The 16,960-nt window shown below is 63.6% G+C and overlaps 1 protein-coding gene across 2 annotated transcripts in view; it reads right to left on the reverse strand.

Annotated features, from left to right (window-relative positions):
* Positions 1-14,249, reverse strand: part of FOXO6 (forkhead box O6) — a 37,856-nt gene extending 23,607 nt beyond the window's left edge. Inside the window, exons 1-2 of one of the 2 annotated variants that reach the window (XM_064635285.1) lie at positions 13,964-14,249; positions 12,901-13,836 (exon numbers count right to left, since the gene is read on the reverse strand). In XM_064635285.1, the coding sequence (XP_064491355.1) occupies positions 12,901-13,329 (429 nt within the window). In that variant the 5' untranslated portion in view covers positions 13,330-13,836; positions 13,964-14,249. Of the gene's footprint in view, positions 1-12,900 lie in introns of both variants that reach the window. The other variant, XM_064635284.1, reaches the window with a different exon arrangement.
* Positions 14,250-16,960: the final 2,711 nt, after the last annotated feature.

Raw genomic sequence — 16,960 nt, forward strand, 5'->3', positions numbered from 1 at the left:
ATGACACCACCATCCCTCCCAGCCCTGATCTTGGCAATCACCTGGCAATGCTCCTTCCATCCCCCCCCGCAGCCAAACGCACTCCCACCCCCTGCACCCCGCAGATGAAGCCCGGTGGCACCGCTCCTGTATCCCGTCTATTTTTGCCGCCCCTCGTTTCTCTGCGGCTGCTCCCTTCCCTGGCAGCGGGAGGGGGTCTCCCCTGCATCCGTCTGGCAGCTCAGCCCCTGTCGCCACGGGGGCATTAGCACCAGAGCTGCAGGGAGCTCCCCGGGGAGAAGTAAGTGGATCAAAGGGTTTTAGCAGCAGACGGCTCCCAGACAAATCTGGATCGTCTTCAAGGCAGCCACTTGCGGCTACAAATGCACTTTCTGCCTGCGGCTCCTCCGCCAAAAGTTTCACACCGGCTTTAGTGCGTTTAACCCCTCGCTGCTCCCGGCCCCGCAGCCACATCCCAGCTGGATGGGGGCTTGGCCCCTCCTGGGGTAAATCCAGCTCTGCAGGAATGGCTGGAGGGGCTGGGGGGCTGTGAGTTTGTGCAGAGACCCTCCCCTAAAAGGTAGGGAGTCCTGAGCCAGGCAGCAAAACCACCTACGTGTCGATCCAGCTCCCTCCAGCATCCCCAGCATCGTGACAAGGGGGAAACTGAGGCACAGGGGGGAGGCAGTGGGAAGGCAGTGGGAAGGCAGTGATGGTCCCGGGGGTACCCAATCCCCCATCCCCTGCCTACGTCGCCCCCAATCCTGGCAGCAGATCACAGCTGACAGACCCCCCTCTGTCCCACCCCACTGTTCCAGCCGGCCCGGACCCCCCTTTCCTGGCCCCCCCAAAGCCAGGCGGTGCTGGGGGGTGGCTGCTGGGAGCAGGGCAGGGAGAGGCTCTGCTGGAGTCTGCTGCCATGAATTATTCAGGGCACGAGGATAACTGCAGGACCTCCCGGTTCTGCTCCCTCTCTGCAGGCAGGAGCAGGACTGGGGCTGTGGGGAGGGCTGGGGGCAGGGAGGGGGGTCCCAAGGACCATCACTGGTCCTGCCTCCCTGGGGCTGTGCCACCATGGGGGTGCCTCAGCGAGGCAGGAGGGGACCCCAGGCATCCTGTCCCTGGCTGAGGAGCCACCCGTGCATCTTGGCTGGGGTCCCTGTCTCAGACCCCTGCAGCTGGGTACTTTGCTGGCTAAACTGGCAGCTTTGGGGCCCCCGCAAGCCCTGTGTCTCCCTTTGCTGCTTTGTGGCAGCTGCAGGACCCCCCACTTCCCAGCCCTGCACCCCACACTGCACAGTCCACACCCCAAATCTCCCAGCACTGCACCCCAGCTTTCCCACAGCACTGGACCCAACATCTCCCCACCTCACTCCCCAATCCCCAGCTGTGGGGTTGCCCCTCTGAGCCCCACATGGGCATGGAGAGGTGTCCCTGCCCCTCAGGGATGGGCACAGGGGTACCTGCCCCAACCCTACCGTGCATCCCTGGGGTAACCCCGTGTTCCCCCCCACCAGGTCCCCCCCTCAAAGCCCTCTGGCCTCACCACTGACACGGGGACTGGTAGGAGCCTCCCATTGTGTGGCTGGCTCAGGCTCCAGGACGGAGGGAAAACAAGAGAGGCTCAGCCAAAAAATCTGCACAGGGGGTGAGCGGATCCTGCCGGGATCCCAGCACTGCCTGGCCTAGAATGGGCAGCGGGAAACCTCAGCCAGGAGGTCCTGGCACATGGGAGGACACCTGAGGACACGTTGCTGGGAAGCTGGGGATCCCCACCCCACCCAGGAAGGAACGGCACTGTACCCCCAGACCCACCTGGTGTGGCATCCCAACTGCTGGTGCTGGTGTGCCATGGGGCCGGGGGGGGCAGGGGTTCCCCCCAGCGACACCCCATAACCCACAGAGCACGGAGGGGTCAGGAGGCAGAGCTGAGCACACTGGGGCTCGTGGGCATTGGCACAGAGTCCCAGCAAGAGCAAGTATCCCAGTGCTCAGAGTGCACTGGGCCAACTGGGAATCCCACCTCTGGGCAGGCGGCAGTGCCCCATCTTGACTCCAAGGGGCAGAGCTCACCCAGGACATGATGCTCAGGGCAGAGGGCGGTGGGCACAGCTCGGGGTCTCTGGCAAGCACAGGTGGGTTTCCCAGAATGCAGGTTCAGGGTACAGGGTGCACTGGGGGAGTGGGTGCGGGATGGTGGGGGTCTGGGCGGGTGGGGTGCAGGCTGCAGGCTTTGGGGTGCAGGTTTTGGGGTGCAGGATGCAGAGAACAGTGTGCAAGTTTTGGGGTGCAGAGTGTGAGTGTCGGGTGCAGGGAGCACAGTTTGTGGAGCACAAGGCAGGGTAAAGGGTGGAGAGTGCAGGTTCTGGGGTGCACAGTGCAGGGTTTGGGGAGCAGAGTGAGGGGTGCAAGGCACAGGCTGCAGGGTTCAGGATTTGGGGTGCAGGCTTTGGAGAGCACAATGAGGGGTGCAGGATGCAAGTCCTGGGGTGCAGAGTGCAGAGTTTGGGAAGCAGAGTGTGGGGTGCAAGGCATGAGGTGCCGAGTGCAGGTTTTGAGGTGCAGGATTTGGGGTGCAGGCTTTGGGGAGCAGAGCACAGGGTGCCAGGAGCGGGTTTTGGGGTGCAGGGTAGTGGTCTGGCACAGCACAGCACTGCAGGGAGGTTCCTGCAGGCCGACATTCCTGCCGCTCCCACCCGTGCCCCCCACACCCCACACCCCACCCTTGGCTCCCCCAGCGCTCCAGGGCCGTGGTGCCCAGGCCTGCCTTGCCGTGCCCAGGCAGGCTGTGCTGCCCTGCCAGCCCTGCCAAGCCTGGCACAGCTCCCTGCTGCAGCCCAGGCACGTCTCCAGCTGCCTGGCATGGTGTCCCCGGCCCCTGCCCCGTCCCACCTGCCTGGCCCTGCTCCTCAGGGCTGCCCACGGGGCTCTGCCCAGCATTATGCCTTGTGTTCTATCCAGCAGCTGCCAGAACACAAGGCACAGCGGGCACAACCACAAGGACATAGTGGGTCCCAGGGCTGGGTGGGCACTGGCTGGTCCCCTCGTGGGGGCAGAGGGTTTAAAATCCACAGCAGGACGAAGGGTGTCACAGGGAGGAAATCAGCACCCTCCATCCCTCTGTCTGACACCCACAGCCGCGGGGACACACTGCTGAAGACATCAGATTTTTTCAGGCTGCTCTCCTGCTTCCCGTATGTGCCTGAAAATTATGAAATCCAGGGGGAAGAGGAGCCACTCCCAGTCCCCCACCAGCTTCTGTCTTTCACCTGTGAACTCCACTGCCACTTCAGCACCCAGCACCGACCCAACGGGGCCCTCCGTTAATCCCCGCGACAGAACAGAGCTGATTGTGACAACCAGCACCATAACTGAGTCACACCTCGGGAAGGGAACAAGCACAAACCCTGGGAAAGAGACTCCTTGCCTTGGCTTTTTGTTTTCCCTCCAGCTCGCAGGTAATAGCCAGGAATGGGCAAACCCTCTTTTAATGGACTCTTAATAATGCTGTAATTTCCCATTGCAGGGAAAGTTTTCCAAACAGTCAAAGATTCAAAACAAAGCAATGATTGTTCCTATTAGCATTAAATTCTACTCTGGGAGAGAGAATAAATCAAGCAAGGGGATTCAATTCAAAACAGAACTATAAAAAATCCAATAATGATTTTTTAATATTAATAAGAAAAATATATTGTTATGCACCCTTAGCATTTAAACTTCTAATCCAATCAGCGCAAAGTGCAGAGATAAATCACAGCCACGGAGGAGAAGGGAACAACCATCAAGCAGGCAGCAATAAAATGCTGTCTTACATCCCTGGGACAGGCATAGGTTTGACAGTCTCGAAAAAAAAAGCTGAAATTTATGAGCCTGTCGCTTCACGAGCTTGTGAATTCCTTCCCTGCATCCCACACACACGTTCCACCTGGGACAGGAGGGGAGAGCGGCTGCTGGCCGGGCGGGATGCAGGCAGGAGGCAGGCAGGATGCAGGCAGGAGGGGATGGCCGCTGTCCCGGCTACCTGAACTTGGGGGTGTGGCCGGGCAGAGCCGAGGATTTGCCCACCTTCATCCTGCTGAAACCCACCCCCAGCAGCCGTCAGAGCTCCAACCGGCTGTGCCACAGGATGGGATGGCTCCCGGTGCCCTGCAACCACAGCAGGAAGGAGCCAATGGACCCCCTGCTGAAGGTGGTCAAAGCGTGGTCCTGAGTGTGGTACTAAGCACAGTCCCAGTCCTGCTCTGCCCGTCTCTCCCATCCTTACAGATCACGGTGGGTGTTTCCGACCCCGCGCCACCAAACACACCCGAGGGCCCGGGCAGGCTCCGGGGATGCTCCAGACCTCATCGTGCCGTGACACGGTGCCCACTCCCCCCAGCAGGGACAGATACCAGTACGGAGCCAGTGGTACCCCCCCCTCCGTTCCCTATCCCTGCGCGGGGGATGCCAGGCAGCCCTTCCCACTCTCTGGATCCGCACAGCAAAGCACACGGCCACGTCCCCCCCGCAGAGCTGCCCTGCTGGGCCGGGAAATGCCCCCGGCTGGGCCAGGGTCTCAGTCTGGGAATAACCTGGCCAGGCTCTCTGTGGCTCAGGCCATGCCAGGCTCCCCACAGCTCCTGCTTTGCCATCCCCACTGAACTCATTCTGGTCAACAGCCCCACAACTGCCCCCGACTCAGCCGGGCTCCTCTCCCTGATTTATCGGCTCCGGCGGTGGCTGTGCTGCCACCGGGCTCAGCGACGAGCCCGGGCGAGCAGCAAAATGCACAAAGCATGGTTAGAAGGTCTCATCCCCGTGGCTCCCCTCAAACCCGGAGCTCAGCGCTGCTGCCGAGAGCAGCTCCCTCCCCGGGAGGGAAATGCCGATCCCAGCACCTGCAGCTGCCGGTCCCAGCCGAGCACAAAAGCCATCTCAGCCACGCGGGGAGTTCCCGGCCGGCTGGCAAAGCGCTGACGCCAGAACCCGGGCGAGAGGGCGTTTGGGGACAGGGGGCCGGCCACGCTGCTCCTGCTCGGGAGCACAAAGGGCCTCCTGCCCGCCGGCTCCCAGCTGCTGAATCCTGGGGGAGGCTGGTGGGGAGGGAAAGGATTAATCACGGCTATTGCAGATCCAAACCTGACACGTTTTGGGGCGTTTCTGCTCCACTTTCCCTTCGGATGGTTTGGGCAGAGGGGTGGGGAGCAGGTGCCAGGCTCATCCCCAGCCTCCCCAGCTTGGCACCACGTGACATCCTATCCCAGGGTAGCAAAGCTGCTCCCGGAGGAGCCGAGGGCACCCAGGCCCTCCTGGCACTGTGCAGTATCTTTTAAATAAAAAACCAGTGCTGAGGTGGCCATATATACCCAGCATGGAGCACCGAACGGCACTGGAAGCATCAGGCTTGGGGTCTGCTCCAGACAGACAGGTGGCCCAGAGGCTCAACCCTCCTGCAGGGAGGAACCCTGTCCAGGCCGAGGAACCCATGTCCTGCCACACTCACCCTGCCCTGCCAGCCTGGCTGCCGGAGGAGGTGCCAGCGATCCCCGGGGCAGCACAGTCACCAGAGCACGGGGCTGCGACTGGAAAGTGCTCGGGGACCTGGAGAGTAGGCAGTGCCACCACCGAGAGCAGTGCAAGGCTTTCCCAGCGGGCTCCAAGCAGGACCTGGCACCCTGGCACACAGCACCATCCCCAGCACATTCCTCGGGGACCTCGGCTGGCACAGCCCCCCAGACACACGTCTCCTCCACAGCCCAGGGCTGGCCTGGCTGCAGCCTCCTCCCAGTCCCACAGGAGATGAGCCAGACTCCCCGGGAGACACCGTGGCTGCCATGAGGAGGGCAAGGGTGTTGGCAGTGCCAGGCTGCCCAGCCATGGGGGCCGTGGGCACCGGGATGCACTTCCCGGGGGGAACACCCACAGCCCCGCCGGGGGTACCCGCGTGGGGTGGGGGAGCAAAGGGGGTTTTGGGGCGGGGCGGGGTGTTGAACTTTTGAACCCACAGGCAGGAGATCAGTGCATTACCTTAACGCGAGTTAAAAATAACCGTCTCGTCTCCCGAAATGAGCCTGTCTGCAATTACAGCTTGGCATGTCTGCTCCGGAGCGTCCCCGGGCTGGCACCGCGCCAGGCGGCGGCGGCTGCGAACAACCCTCGCCTTTCTTCTCCTCCGTGGTGGTGTTGCCTTTTTTTTATCTCTTCGATTGTTTTTTGTGGGTTTTTTTTTTTTTTTTTGCAGGGGTTTTGGGGTTGGTGTTTTTTTTGTTTTGTCCCCCTTCCCAAGTAAATCCAAGGTTGGCTGCTCAGCACCCCCGGCTTGGGCTCCCCACCCCATCCACCCACCCAGCCACGGGCACGTCTTCAAAAGCACCCACTGCCCACAGCGTGATCATGTTGTGTCCCCGAGGACAGGGGGACACTGCCACCAGCCCACGCTCCCAGGAGTGGGTGCAGTGCCCGGTACGAGCTGGCCCGAGGTGTGTCCGAGGGTCCTTCCCACGCTGCCCTTGCACCCTGATGCAGATCCGAGCGCAGGGCGTGGGCTGAGCGTGTGTGGGGAGCCTGGCACAGCCGGACACACGCACAGGAGGGTGAGGGAACACGTGCCAATGGAGACGTGTGGGCACAGGCAGTGGGTGCCCAGCAGCATCGCTGTGGGCAGGCACAGGCAGGGGTCTGCCTGCACCAGGGGAGCCGGGGGGGAGCCACCCCACTGCCAGCATCCAGGGCTGTCTGGGCAACCTCCTTGGCCCCATGGCCCCAGGGGAGCAGCAAGCTGGGCTGCACCACTGCCCATCCTGGCATCCCTGGCTGGGTGCATACAAAGTGCCACCAACCCCAGCAGCAAAGCCCAAGAGCCTCCCTGCTGTCAAGCCCTGACTGGCATGGAGAGATGCACAGGGTGGCACAGGAGTGGTGGGGAGGGGAAGGATGAGTCCCTTGCTGACAAAGTAAGCACCAGGACGCAGAACCCACTATCACCCCATCCTGCTGCAAACCCCTGGGGCAGCCCCCTGCTGCTGTCCCCCCCCAGCCCACAGGACAGCAGCAGTTCTGGGGAATGGACACCTGCTAGTGGAAGGTGTCCCTGCCCATGGCAGGGGGTTGCAACAAGACAACCTTCAAGGTCCCTTCCAACCCCAGCCGGTCTGTGACTCTGTGATTCTCCAACACCCCACAGACCCATAGCAGGCAGCAGCTCAGGATGCCCCAGGACGCTGGAGTAGCCCTGCTGGGAGGGAAGGGACCAGCCTGCTTTGGGGGTCCCCGTGTCCCCCCCAGCGTCGGGTGCCTCCTCCTCCTCCCTGCGGCGGGTGAAAGCGAGCTTTGTGCCGGGGCTTTCAATTCTCCTGGGCTGGCACCCGGCCAAGGCACCACATAATAATGAACAGATGCTGTCCAAAATGAGCCTGAGCGGCAGACAGGCGAGCCTCCCGTGTCCTTCCATAACCCAAAGTGCCTTTCACCTCGGCTCTAATCAGGCACCTTCGGTGGGAGCCGACAGGAAGTGTCAGGCTAATTAAAAGTAATGGGAGCGAGGAGCAGGGACCCCACTAGGGGGTCAGGGGCAGGCAGCTGCCTCCCCGCAGGCAGGGCTGGGGTGCAGGGGGGTGGCAGGGCAAGGGGAGATCCAGACCCAGCTCCAGAGCATCCCCATGGAACATCCAAGGGCATGGATGTGGGGCTTGGGATGAACCCCAGGCAGCCTGGGGATGGAAGTCCAACCGTGCCCAGAACATGTTGGTGCACTGGAAAAGGGAGATTCATCCCCTTCCTGTGGGGTCCCTGTGTGAGGACACAGGGCTGACTGGTGTCCAACCACATTCCCTATACCCAGGGGACCTCCCACTGCCAGCAGCATCCCAGTGAGGGTCCCACTGGGATGGGAAGCCTGGCCAAGGAGCTCGAGCTCACTCCCACAACACGTCTGGCCTGACTGGGAGAACAGCCTCCCTAGAAAAATATTTACAAGGCTTTTTAATTATAAAATTCATTTTCTAGGCCAGGATGCTGGTCCTCTCATCCCAGCACCGGGAAGCAGAGGGAGGGATGCACACAGGGATCCACGGGGGATGGATGGAGAGAACGCTGGGCTGCGAGCGCTCTTCTAGTCCACGGGATCTTAACTGTAGTTTATATTCCAGTGGTTATTAAAAATAAAGGGGGAGAGTAGGGGGGAAGCTAAGAGCAGAGCAAGCTGTTCATTTGGAGCCTTTCCCTGGGGTTTAATAAAGCCCCACTCGCTGCTGTAGTATCATTTTTATGCTATCATAAAGCTGGACCATTTAGCAGGTTTGTGTTACTTCAGCAGTTAGCGCTGCATGAGAAGCGATTCCAGAAGAGGGGAGAGAGGGGAAAAAAATATTAGAAGATGAAAACCTCCAAAAGGAGAGAGAAAAATGAGGTGGGAAGGAGGAAAGGGGATTCCTCCCGGCCACGCCGCTGGCAGTGCTGCAGCGCATCAGGGCAGCTCAGGGGGATGCCAGTGGGCTCCCCCATCCCTGTGAGAAGCCAGGGACAGGCAGGAGACACCCACTCCAGGCCTGGGGTGCTGAAGGGTCAGGGACCCCAGTCCAGCATCTGGGGGGACCCTGCCTGTGCTGTAGGAAAGAGTCAGAGGGGTCCCCTCACATGAGGGGATCCCAGGGGTGTTGCACCTGTGGGGACCAGAGAGCCAGGGCGGCTTATCCAGGAGCTGTTGGGAATGATGGGGGTCCCTGAGGTGAAGGAGCCGCAGCTCCTCCCGGCCCTGAGTGGTCCCCAGGATGACCGGACGCTCCCAGCCCCTCTGCTCCCGGCCCTGGGCAGCTCTCCGGGGAGCATCAGGCTCTCCGTGCTGCTGGAAAAATCTCCATATATGGAGAGGATGGGATACGTGACTGAGCTGAGCTGAGCCAAACCGCCCCAACGGGAGCCCCCACCGGGCAGCCCCCACTCAGCCGAGGTCCCGGGGCCGTGCCCCCACAGAGCCCCCTGAGCCGGGGGGCACCCCCAGGGCTAATCCCAGCACAAACAGGAGCTGTGCACCCCAGAGACCGGTCACCCCATCCCCCCCGTGAGCCCCCTCTTCATCCCTGTGCCACCCCCATGGCACCACCCCCGCCCTCACTGGCACCCTGACTGCCTTCCATGAGGGGAAGGTCGTCCCCATCGGTCCAGGTGCTGGGTTGGAGCCTCTCCAGCTGCACTGGGCAAGGCTCCAGAGGCACTGTCCCCATCCAAGAGGGCAAGGGCCGGGGCTGGGGCAGGGGGTGGCACCAGTGACAGAGCCACAGAGCCAGGAGCTGCTCCCCTGGAGGATGCCCTTGGGGTGCCCAGCCAGGCTCTGCCCCCGTGGTCACAGCTCAGGGGTCCCCACGTGCAGCAGGGAGGGAAAGCACCCTGGTCCCCAAACCCCCCAAATCCTTGAGCAGCAATGGGCACTTGGGCCACACTCTCACCCAAATACAATTTCCACACCTTTTTCTCCCTAATTCATTTCCATCATGCCCTGCAAGAGGACGGTGGCACTCGGTGGGGGGTGTCTCTGCATGGCAGCCCCCAGCCCCGAGCACACAGCACTCCCGTGGGCCCCCAGCCCCTGGCAGCCCCTGGCAGCCCCTGGCAGCCCCTGGCAGCCCCGGCCCCCCGTGCTGCCGCTCAGCCGACCCGGCAAGAGAAAGGAGGAGGAGGAGGAGGAGGGAGGGCTAGGAAATTAAGGTTTTCAGTGCTGTCAGAACCGCATCAAACAGGCATCCACCAGCTGATGGCTTGATTGTTATATTTTGGATGTCAAACCGGAGCAAGCAGAACCCTTTAAAATGCATCAGTGCCGCTGCCTTTCTGACGGAGGGTGTTGGTTTCCCATTAACGAGAGGGAAGCGTGAGCTGGAGCAGAAAACTTCAAGCGCTTTGGAATTGATAAAATAACAACTCCCTAATTAAGCAGAACTGTCAGTCAGCAGGCACCCGCTGCCCTGCATCGGGAAGCAGCAGCAGCAGCTCCCGGTGCACAAGCCTGACACGCTGGCTCAGCCCCTGCAGCACGGGGGGCAGGGGGGATGCACATCCCGGGGGGCAGCAGCCAGAGCCCCCCCCACGCTCCCCATCACACCCAGCTGGGTCCTGGTCCCGACACTGGGCACAGCCGAGGGGTTTGGGTGCTGTGCCTCAGTTTCATGAGTTCACCATGAGTGATGTGGCTGCCCCATCCCTAGAAGTGTCAGATGGGGCTTGGAGCAGCCTGGGACAGTGGAAGGTGTCCCTGCTTGCTCGTGGCAGGGGGTGGAACGAGATGGTCTTTACGATCCCTTCCAACCCAAACCATTCCATGAGTCTCTGACTATGAAACCATGTCATGCAAAGCACAGCCTGGTGGAGGAGAGGCCTGACCCCAAAACACACCCCGTGCCAGCATGCTGCCCACCTGAGAGACAACAGCCAGCCTGGGGCACACACTCCTGAGGGACACATGGGACACCGTGGCCAGGTGTGGGTTCAGCATCCCCACCACCAGCTGGATGCAGGAAGGGGTATGGCTGTGAAGGTCCTCCCAGTGCCAGAGCAGGGCAGAAAGGTTTTGGAGAAGTCAAGAGTAGGGTTTGAAGTGTCCAAGGCCAGGTTGGATGGGGCTCTGGGCAGCCTGGGCTAGTGGAAGGCGTCCCTGCCTGTGGTAGGGGGGTGGAACCATTCCATGATTCTACAAAGTCCTGCCAGAGCAGCAGCCCTCGGCCAGGCCCCCAGACCTCCACCATCCCGCTCCCTCCAGCACGAGGAGGCTGAAAGGGGCTCATTACAGAAGCAGCCGAGACCTCGCTGTGACTCTGCCGTGCGGGGAGAGGAAATGCTGTGGCCCTGCCACGCTTCTCCCCGGCCTGGGGCCGGAGGGACACGGCATCTACAGGGCTTGAAACAGCCACCAGTGCCCACTACCCCAAAACCAACTGCCAGCGCTCTGGGTGCTCCCTTGGCACCCAGGGGAGGGGACACCGAGGGGGGGCAGGGGGCAGCCAGGAGTGATATGGAGCTGTCGGGAAGGTGTTTAACCCCCGACATGCTGGTGTCTGATGAAACCACTGCACAAAGGGGGCCTCTGCTTCTCGCTCCGGGCTATTGTCAGCCCTCACACCACCATCCTCAGCTGAGGACTGAGCACCTGCAGCACCAGGAGAGGCTCCAGGGCACCCCGCTCTGCCCTGGGCACCCCGCTCGGGCCAGCCCAGAGCGCAGGCAGGTCAGGCAGGACTCTTCGCTCAGCCCAGCTGGGGGGTTCAAATCCCAGTGCCATTGTGAGGGCAAGGGAGGCTTCCATGGGGGAACCAGCCCACAGCAGTGCAGTCCTGGCAGCAGAGCCACCTGCCCACAGCCCAGGCAGAGCCCTGGCACATGCTCCAACCTGGAGATGGGCCAGGAAAGGAGAGAGCATCCCATCACAGGGTGCACACAGGTGAGCCCATCTGAGCAAGCAGCCCCTCTACGTGCCCCTGGATTTGCAGCTGGACCCTGAGCCTGCCCTCCCCTTGCATATCATGCACCACGAAGCCCCCACTGACACATGTGGCTGCCTGGGAATCCCTTTGCTCCTCATCCCAGCCCTCCCAGGCCCCAGTCCAGAGCCTTCACACACCTCCCCGACACATCTCCAAGACCCCATGAGTGCATGTCCCCTGCTGTCCCCACCAGGTGTGAGTCTTGGGGAGACCCTTCTCTGCCAGCACGTGCCCAGGGCTGTGCAGGTCTTGCCCCAGGTGGAGGTTTGAGAGGCACCACACAACCACCACCTCCTGCCACCTCCACAGCCCCGACACCCTTCCCTGGCCAATCTCCACAGCAGGGGGACACCGGCTGCCCTCTGCCCACCCATCACGAGTGGGTGCCCAGCCTGCACATAACACCAGCCCACACAGCCTGGATATAGGTGCCACAGATTCCAGCCTTCCTGCCCCAAAAGAGCCCCATTTTCACCTAAGAAGGACCCCCTGAGGTGGGCCGGGTCCGGAGCCAGGACTCGCGTGCCAGGGCCACAGGCTGGTGTAAGAGCCCCCGGAGCCTCGTCACACACTAATCACACTGGAGGTGACAGGGCTTAGGGGAGGACTTAAGAGAAACCGACTCCTTTTTACTGACACCATCTGGACACAGCCGATCTCTTCCCCCTTCCCAGCGCAGCACCAGCCGGAGGGGCAGGGGCCAGGGTGACCCCCAGACCCAGCACTCCCCGTGCCCTTGCCGGTGCCAGGGATCCCCAGCTCCCACCAAGCAAGACGGGAATACTGTCCCTGCCAGGGAATCCTAACGAGCCCACAGTGCCAGCCGGGATCGGAGCCGGGGAATGCCAGCTTGGAGCTGAGGGGACCGTGTGCTGCCTGCACAGCCCCCCCCGGGAGGGGGACGCAGCCCCGGGGAAGGCGGGGGCTGAGACAGGAGGACGCACTGGGTACAAGCCAGCCCGGAGACACCTGTTCGGGGACAGCCCTCCCTCCGGCTGTGCTCCCGGGCACGCCACCGGCACGCGGGGACCTGGCACGGCAGGGACAGGAGAGCCGTGACGTGGGGTTGTCATTCACCGCACCCCGGTGCTTGGACACCTGGGAGAGCCGGCCACAACCCCGCTGCCCGTCGCCATCCCCAACCCCCGGGAGGACGGTGGCCACGACCCCGCTGCCCGTCGCCATCCCCGACCCCCGGGAGGACGGTGGCACCGCTCCGGCGCTCAGCTCGAGCCTGGCGGGTGACACGGGGACAAGCTCACCCCGGTTCTAACACGCAACACCACGAGGCACGGGCTCTCCCCAAAACTTGTCCGAGCCCTTATCTCCCCAACCGTGAGGACAGCGGGGATCCCCCAGATCGCCCAACCAGAGCCAAGCTCCGGCTGCCCCAGGAGAAGCCTCCAAGCTCTGGCACACCTTCGGGAGAGGGGCAAAGTTGCGCTGGGGTTGGGGTCAGGGGGTGAGGTACCTTCCAGCCGGCGGAGCTGTTGCTGTCTCCTTTATCCTTAAAGTAGGGAACGTATCGCACCATCCAGTCGTAGATTTGCGAGAGGGTGAGGCGCTTCTCCGGCGAGCTCTCGATGGCTTTGGTGATGAGGTCGGCGTAGGAAAGGTTGCCCCAGGCGTTGCGCCGGGAGGTCTTGGCCTTGCGGAGCTGCCCCACATCCGCGCCGGGGGGCGGTGGGGGCGCGGCGGCGACTCTGCGCTCCACCGGGGCCGCCGCGTTCTCGGCTCCGTCCCCGCCGGCCGCCAGCGCCGGGGGTCCCCCCGCGCCCCCATCCTCCTCCTCCGTCGCCAAGTCGGGGTGGGGGAGAGGCCAAGTGCAAGAGCGGGGCCGGCTCTGCGGCTCGAAATCCGGGTCGATCTCCACCTGATGCGCCTGGAGCTTTTCTTCCATGGTCCCCTCCCCGCCGTCCCCCTACAGCCCCCCCCCCGGAGTTACGGGCGGTTTCCACTCAAAAAAAAAAAAATAAACACACAACAAAAAACCCAAAATCTCGAGAGGGAGAGGAGTGCGAAGGCGGGCTCCTTGCCCGGCTGGAGGGGAGAGGGGAAGGAGGAGCCGCTCGGGTCCTGGCGGGGGGAGCCCCGAGTCCGGCGGCTCTAGGAGGCGGCTCTGCCGGGAGCGCCGAGCCGGGGGACGCGCTGCATGGTCCTCGGCCACCTCTCCAGCCCCGGCCGAAGCGGGGGTGTGTTTTTTTGGTTCGGATTTGGTTTTGGTTCGGTTTTTACCAGCCGCGGAGCTCCGGAGCGGTTCCCGGCTCGGCGGCCAGCGGGGCGGCTGCGGGCGGGCAGGGCGCGGGGGCGGCCGCATCCATCGGGCTGGCTCAGGCAGCAACAGATGAACCGGGGCGAGCGGCGGCGGGCAGCATCCTCGGCCGGGCACCGGCGCGCTCCGGGGCACCTGGGCGGGGGAGAAGCGGGACGGAGCTGGGGGGGGAAGCCCTCGGCGCGGCGGGCGCAGCCTCCCGCGGGCGGCCCGGCGCTAGGTCCGGCGTTGCGGCGGAGCCATGCTGGCGGGCGGCACGCACCTGACAGCGCCGGCGAGGGCGGCGGCGGGCGGGCTCCCGCCCCTACGCCCCCCCGCTCCGCTTCAGCGGCCGCGCACCTGCCCGCCGCCGCCGCCGCCGCCGCGCTGCCGCCACGGCGCGGGCGGGCCACATGCTGGAGCGGCTGCTCGCTCGTTCGTGCGTTCCTTCGCTCGCTCGCTCCCTCCTTCCCTCCCTCCGCCGTGCCCGTTCCCGAATGCGGGCGCCGCCGTGACACAGGGGGAGGGCCCGGAGGGGCGGGGGGAGGGCGGGGGAGGGGAGTGCCCTCGCGCCGCGCGGGGCAGCGGCGGGGCGGGACGGGATGGAGCGGAGCGGAGCCCCCCGGCCCCAACCCCGGCCCCGCGCCCCCCCCGCCTGGCCCGGGCCGCGACCCCCGCCCGGCCCCGCCGCGGCCCCACGTGCGCCCCGGGCGCCCCCCATTGTAGCCCCGGGGCCGCCACCGCCGCCCCATTGGCCGGAGGCGCCCGGCGGCCACGCCCCCCCCGCGCGCTGATTGGCCCGGCGCCGGCGGGACGCTCCGGGCGCGAGGGGGGGTGAATGGGGAGGGGGTAGAGGCCCCGCCCACCGAGGGTGACGTCACGGACTCCGGCCGCATCCGCGCGTCACCCCGGGCAACGCGGGGCACGCCCCCTTCACTACGGGCCACGCCCCCGGGAGCCTCGGCCACGCCCCCGCCGAGGGACATCCCGCGAGCGGCCCCGCCCACCGCGGGCAGACACGCCCCCTCGAAGGAGGCCACGCCCCCCGCCCACCTTGCGGCGGCCCCGATCCCGACCCGGCCCCGACCCCGACCCCGATCCCAAACCCGACCCGTCCCCGACCCCGGCCCTGCCCGCAGCCCGCCGGGCCCAGCAGCCCGGTGGCTCCCCGGTGGTGTCACCGCAGGGGACGCGGTGATGTTTAGTCAGACACACGAAGCCCACCCGGGGCCTGGCAGGGCAGGAGGGCAGGGGCGCTGCCCCAACCCGCGCACCCCCGGCACCCACGAGGGTGCAAACACCTCATCCTGCACCCACACGCATCTCTCACCCAGCACCCGCGGGGGACACACGCCTGAGCCCTGCCCGTGCCCACCCCGCTGCCTGCACCCCAACACACCCCTCCTCACACCCACCTTTTCCCCCTCCCCACCACCCCAGGAGCGGGCAGCCACTCTGCCCGTCCCCACCCGCCGTGCCTGGCTGGCCCTGGGAACACTGTCACTGAGCTCCCTGAATCCCCCCGGGCTTTGTCACCCTAAGTGCCACCAGCTGTGCCTGTAACTGTCTTTCCTGCCACAGTCACAGTCGCGTGCGGTCCTGCTCCTGCAGCCCCGTTCCTGGTCCGAGGGGACGGGCTGAGGTTACCCAAGCAACTGAGGAGCTGATGGTTCCAGCCTGAGAGTGCTCGGCCTGACAGCTCTAATAATATAATAAAGTATAATATAATCTAATAGATATAATATAATAAATATAATACAATACACAGGCGGGACTTGACAAGTGCTCTGTTTCACAACCCACAGCGACAGTGGTGGCTGCAGAGGCTCCAGCTGTCCCTGGGGGCACAGCACAGCACGAGGGCTTGGGGGGTGTGTTCCCTCCTTCCCTTGCTGGCCAAGCCCCTCATCTCCTTGGTTCCACAAGCCCCGGAAGGCTGAGCCAGGCTGGCATCAGACATGCCCTGGCCATCCTGGCTATGGGGGTACCAGAGCACTCTCAGGACAGACCTGACCCCAAACGCCCCCTGACCCCACAGACCCCAGGGCGGTGCTACCGTGCTCATCTCCCTGTGCCTCCCTCCTCCCCAGAGCATTTCTCCAGCGACTATCTCAAGTTTCCCTTGCTGTGGTTTATGTCCTTCCCCTTCCCGAGGATCCACAGGCAGAACCGTTCCCTCTCCACAGCCTTTTACCCATTTGGAGCCAGGGGTGTTTCTTCCCTCAGTCTTGCCTTAGTCAAAACACTCCCACATTTCTCACCTGCTCTTCCAGCCTTGTTTTCCCAGCCCGGTTCCCCAGTGCGGAGCTGAGTGGAGGGTCGAGCCTGCACAGCCCTTCCCGTGCCTGTCCCTGCCTGGTGCTGCTCCCTTTCTCTTGCAGCACTTCTCCTCCTGCCCTGCAGCAGGTGCCTCTCCCTGAGCCAACTCATCCCTTGGGGACAGCGCTCAGAGCTCCCTGCCCGTGCTGCCAGGTGCCTAATTCTGCAGGACCACACTGGGCTCACTCCCCTGCTGCCTCAGTTTCCCCACCTGCACAGCAGAACTCCCTCAGGGGTGAGGTGACAGGCCTATTTTGGACAACTTTGTGGCTCCTCGCACCTAAAAGCAACCAAAGCTCCTCCCATCCCATGGTACTCCTATCCCATGGTGCTCCCACTCCATGGTGCTCCCATCTCTGGCATCCCTTGCACCCCCCTCACCTGCTGCTCCAGAGCCTGGGATGAGCATGGGCACAGCAGGTCCAGGGGGAAAGAGCAGAGCAGAGCAGAGCCATCAGGGCAGCAGCAGCAACAGGGAAGGGGGTGATGGGTGGGTGGTGCTGCAGGGTCTTGGGATCCTTGGGAAGCAGTCACAGCCCCAAACCTGCCACAGCTCAAGGAGCACCCTCAGGCACATGGTGGGATTGTTGGGGTGTCCTGTGCAGGGCCAGGAGTTGGACTCATTGATCCCTGAGTCCCTTCCAGCTCAGGATATTCTGGGATTCTATGATCTTTCCCACACCAGTGCAGCCCTTGCTCGATGCAACTCCCCAGTCTGTCCTTTCCCTGATGGCTTCCAGCAGCACCTGGACAAAGGTGTTCCATGGAGTGTCCTGCTTCCCCCTCTGCCCATCCTGCCAGGAAAGGGGGCTCCTCTGCCTCCCAGCTCTGGGGCATGAGCCAGTTTGCTCTTGATGATGATGAAGCCATTCAGCAGCTTGGTTTGTGGTGTGAAGCTCACACTTCAGGAGCGGGAGGAGAGAGGTGACACGGATGTGCCCAGCCTTGGTAAGGTGCCCAC

The sequence above is a fragment of the Pseudopipra pipra genome, chromosome 24, assembly GCF_036250125.1.
Source record: "Pseudopipra pipra isolate bDixPip1 chromosome 24, bDixPip1.hap1, whole genome shotgun sequence".
NCBI lineage: Eukaryota > Metazoa > Chordata > Aves > Passeriformes > Pipridae > Pseudopipra > Pseudopipra pipra.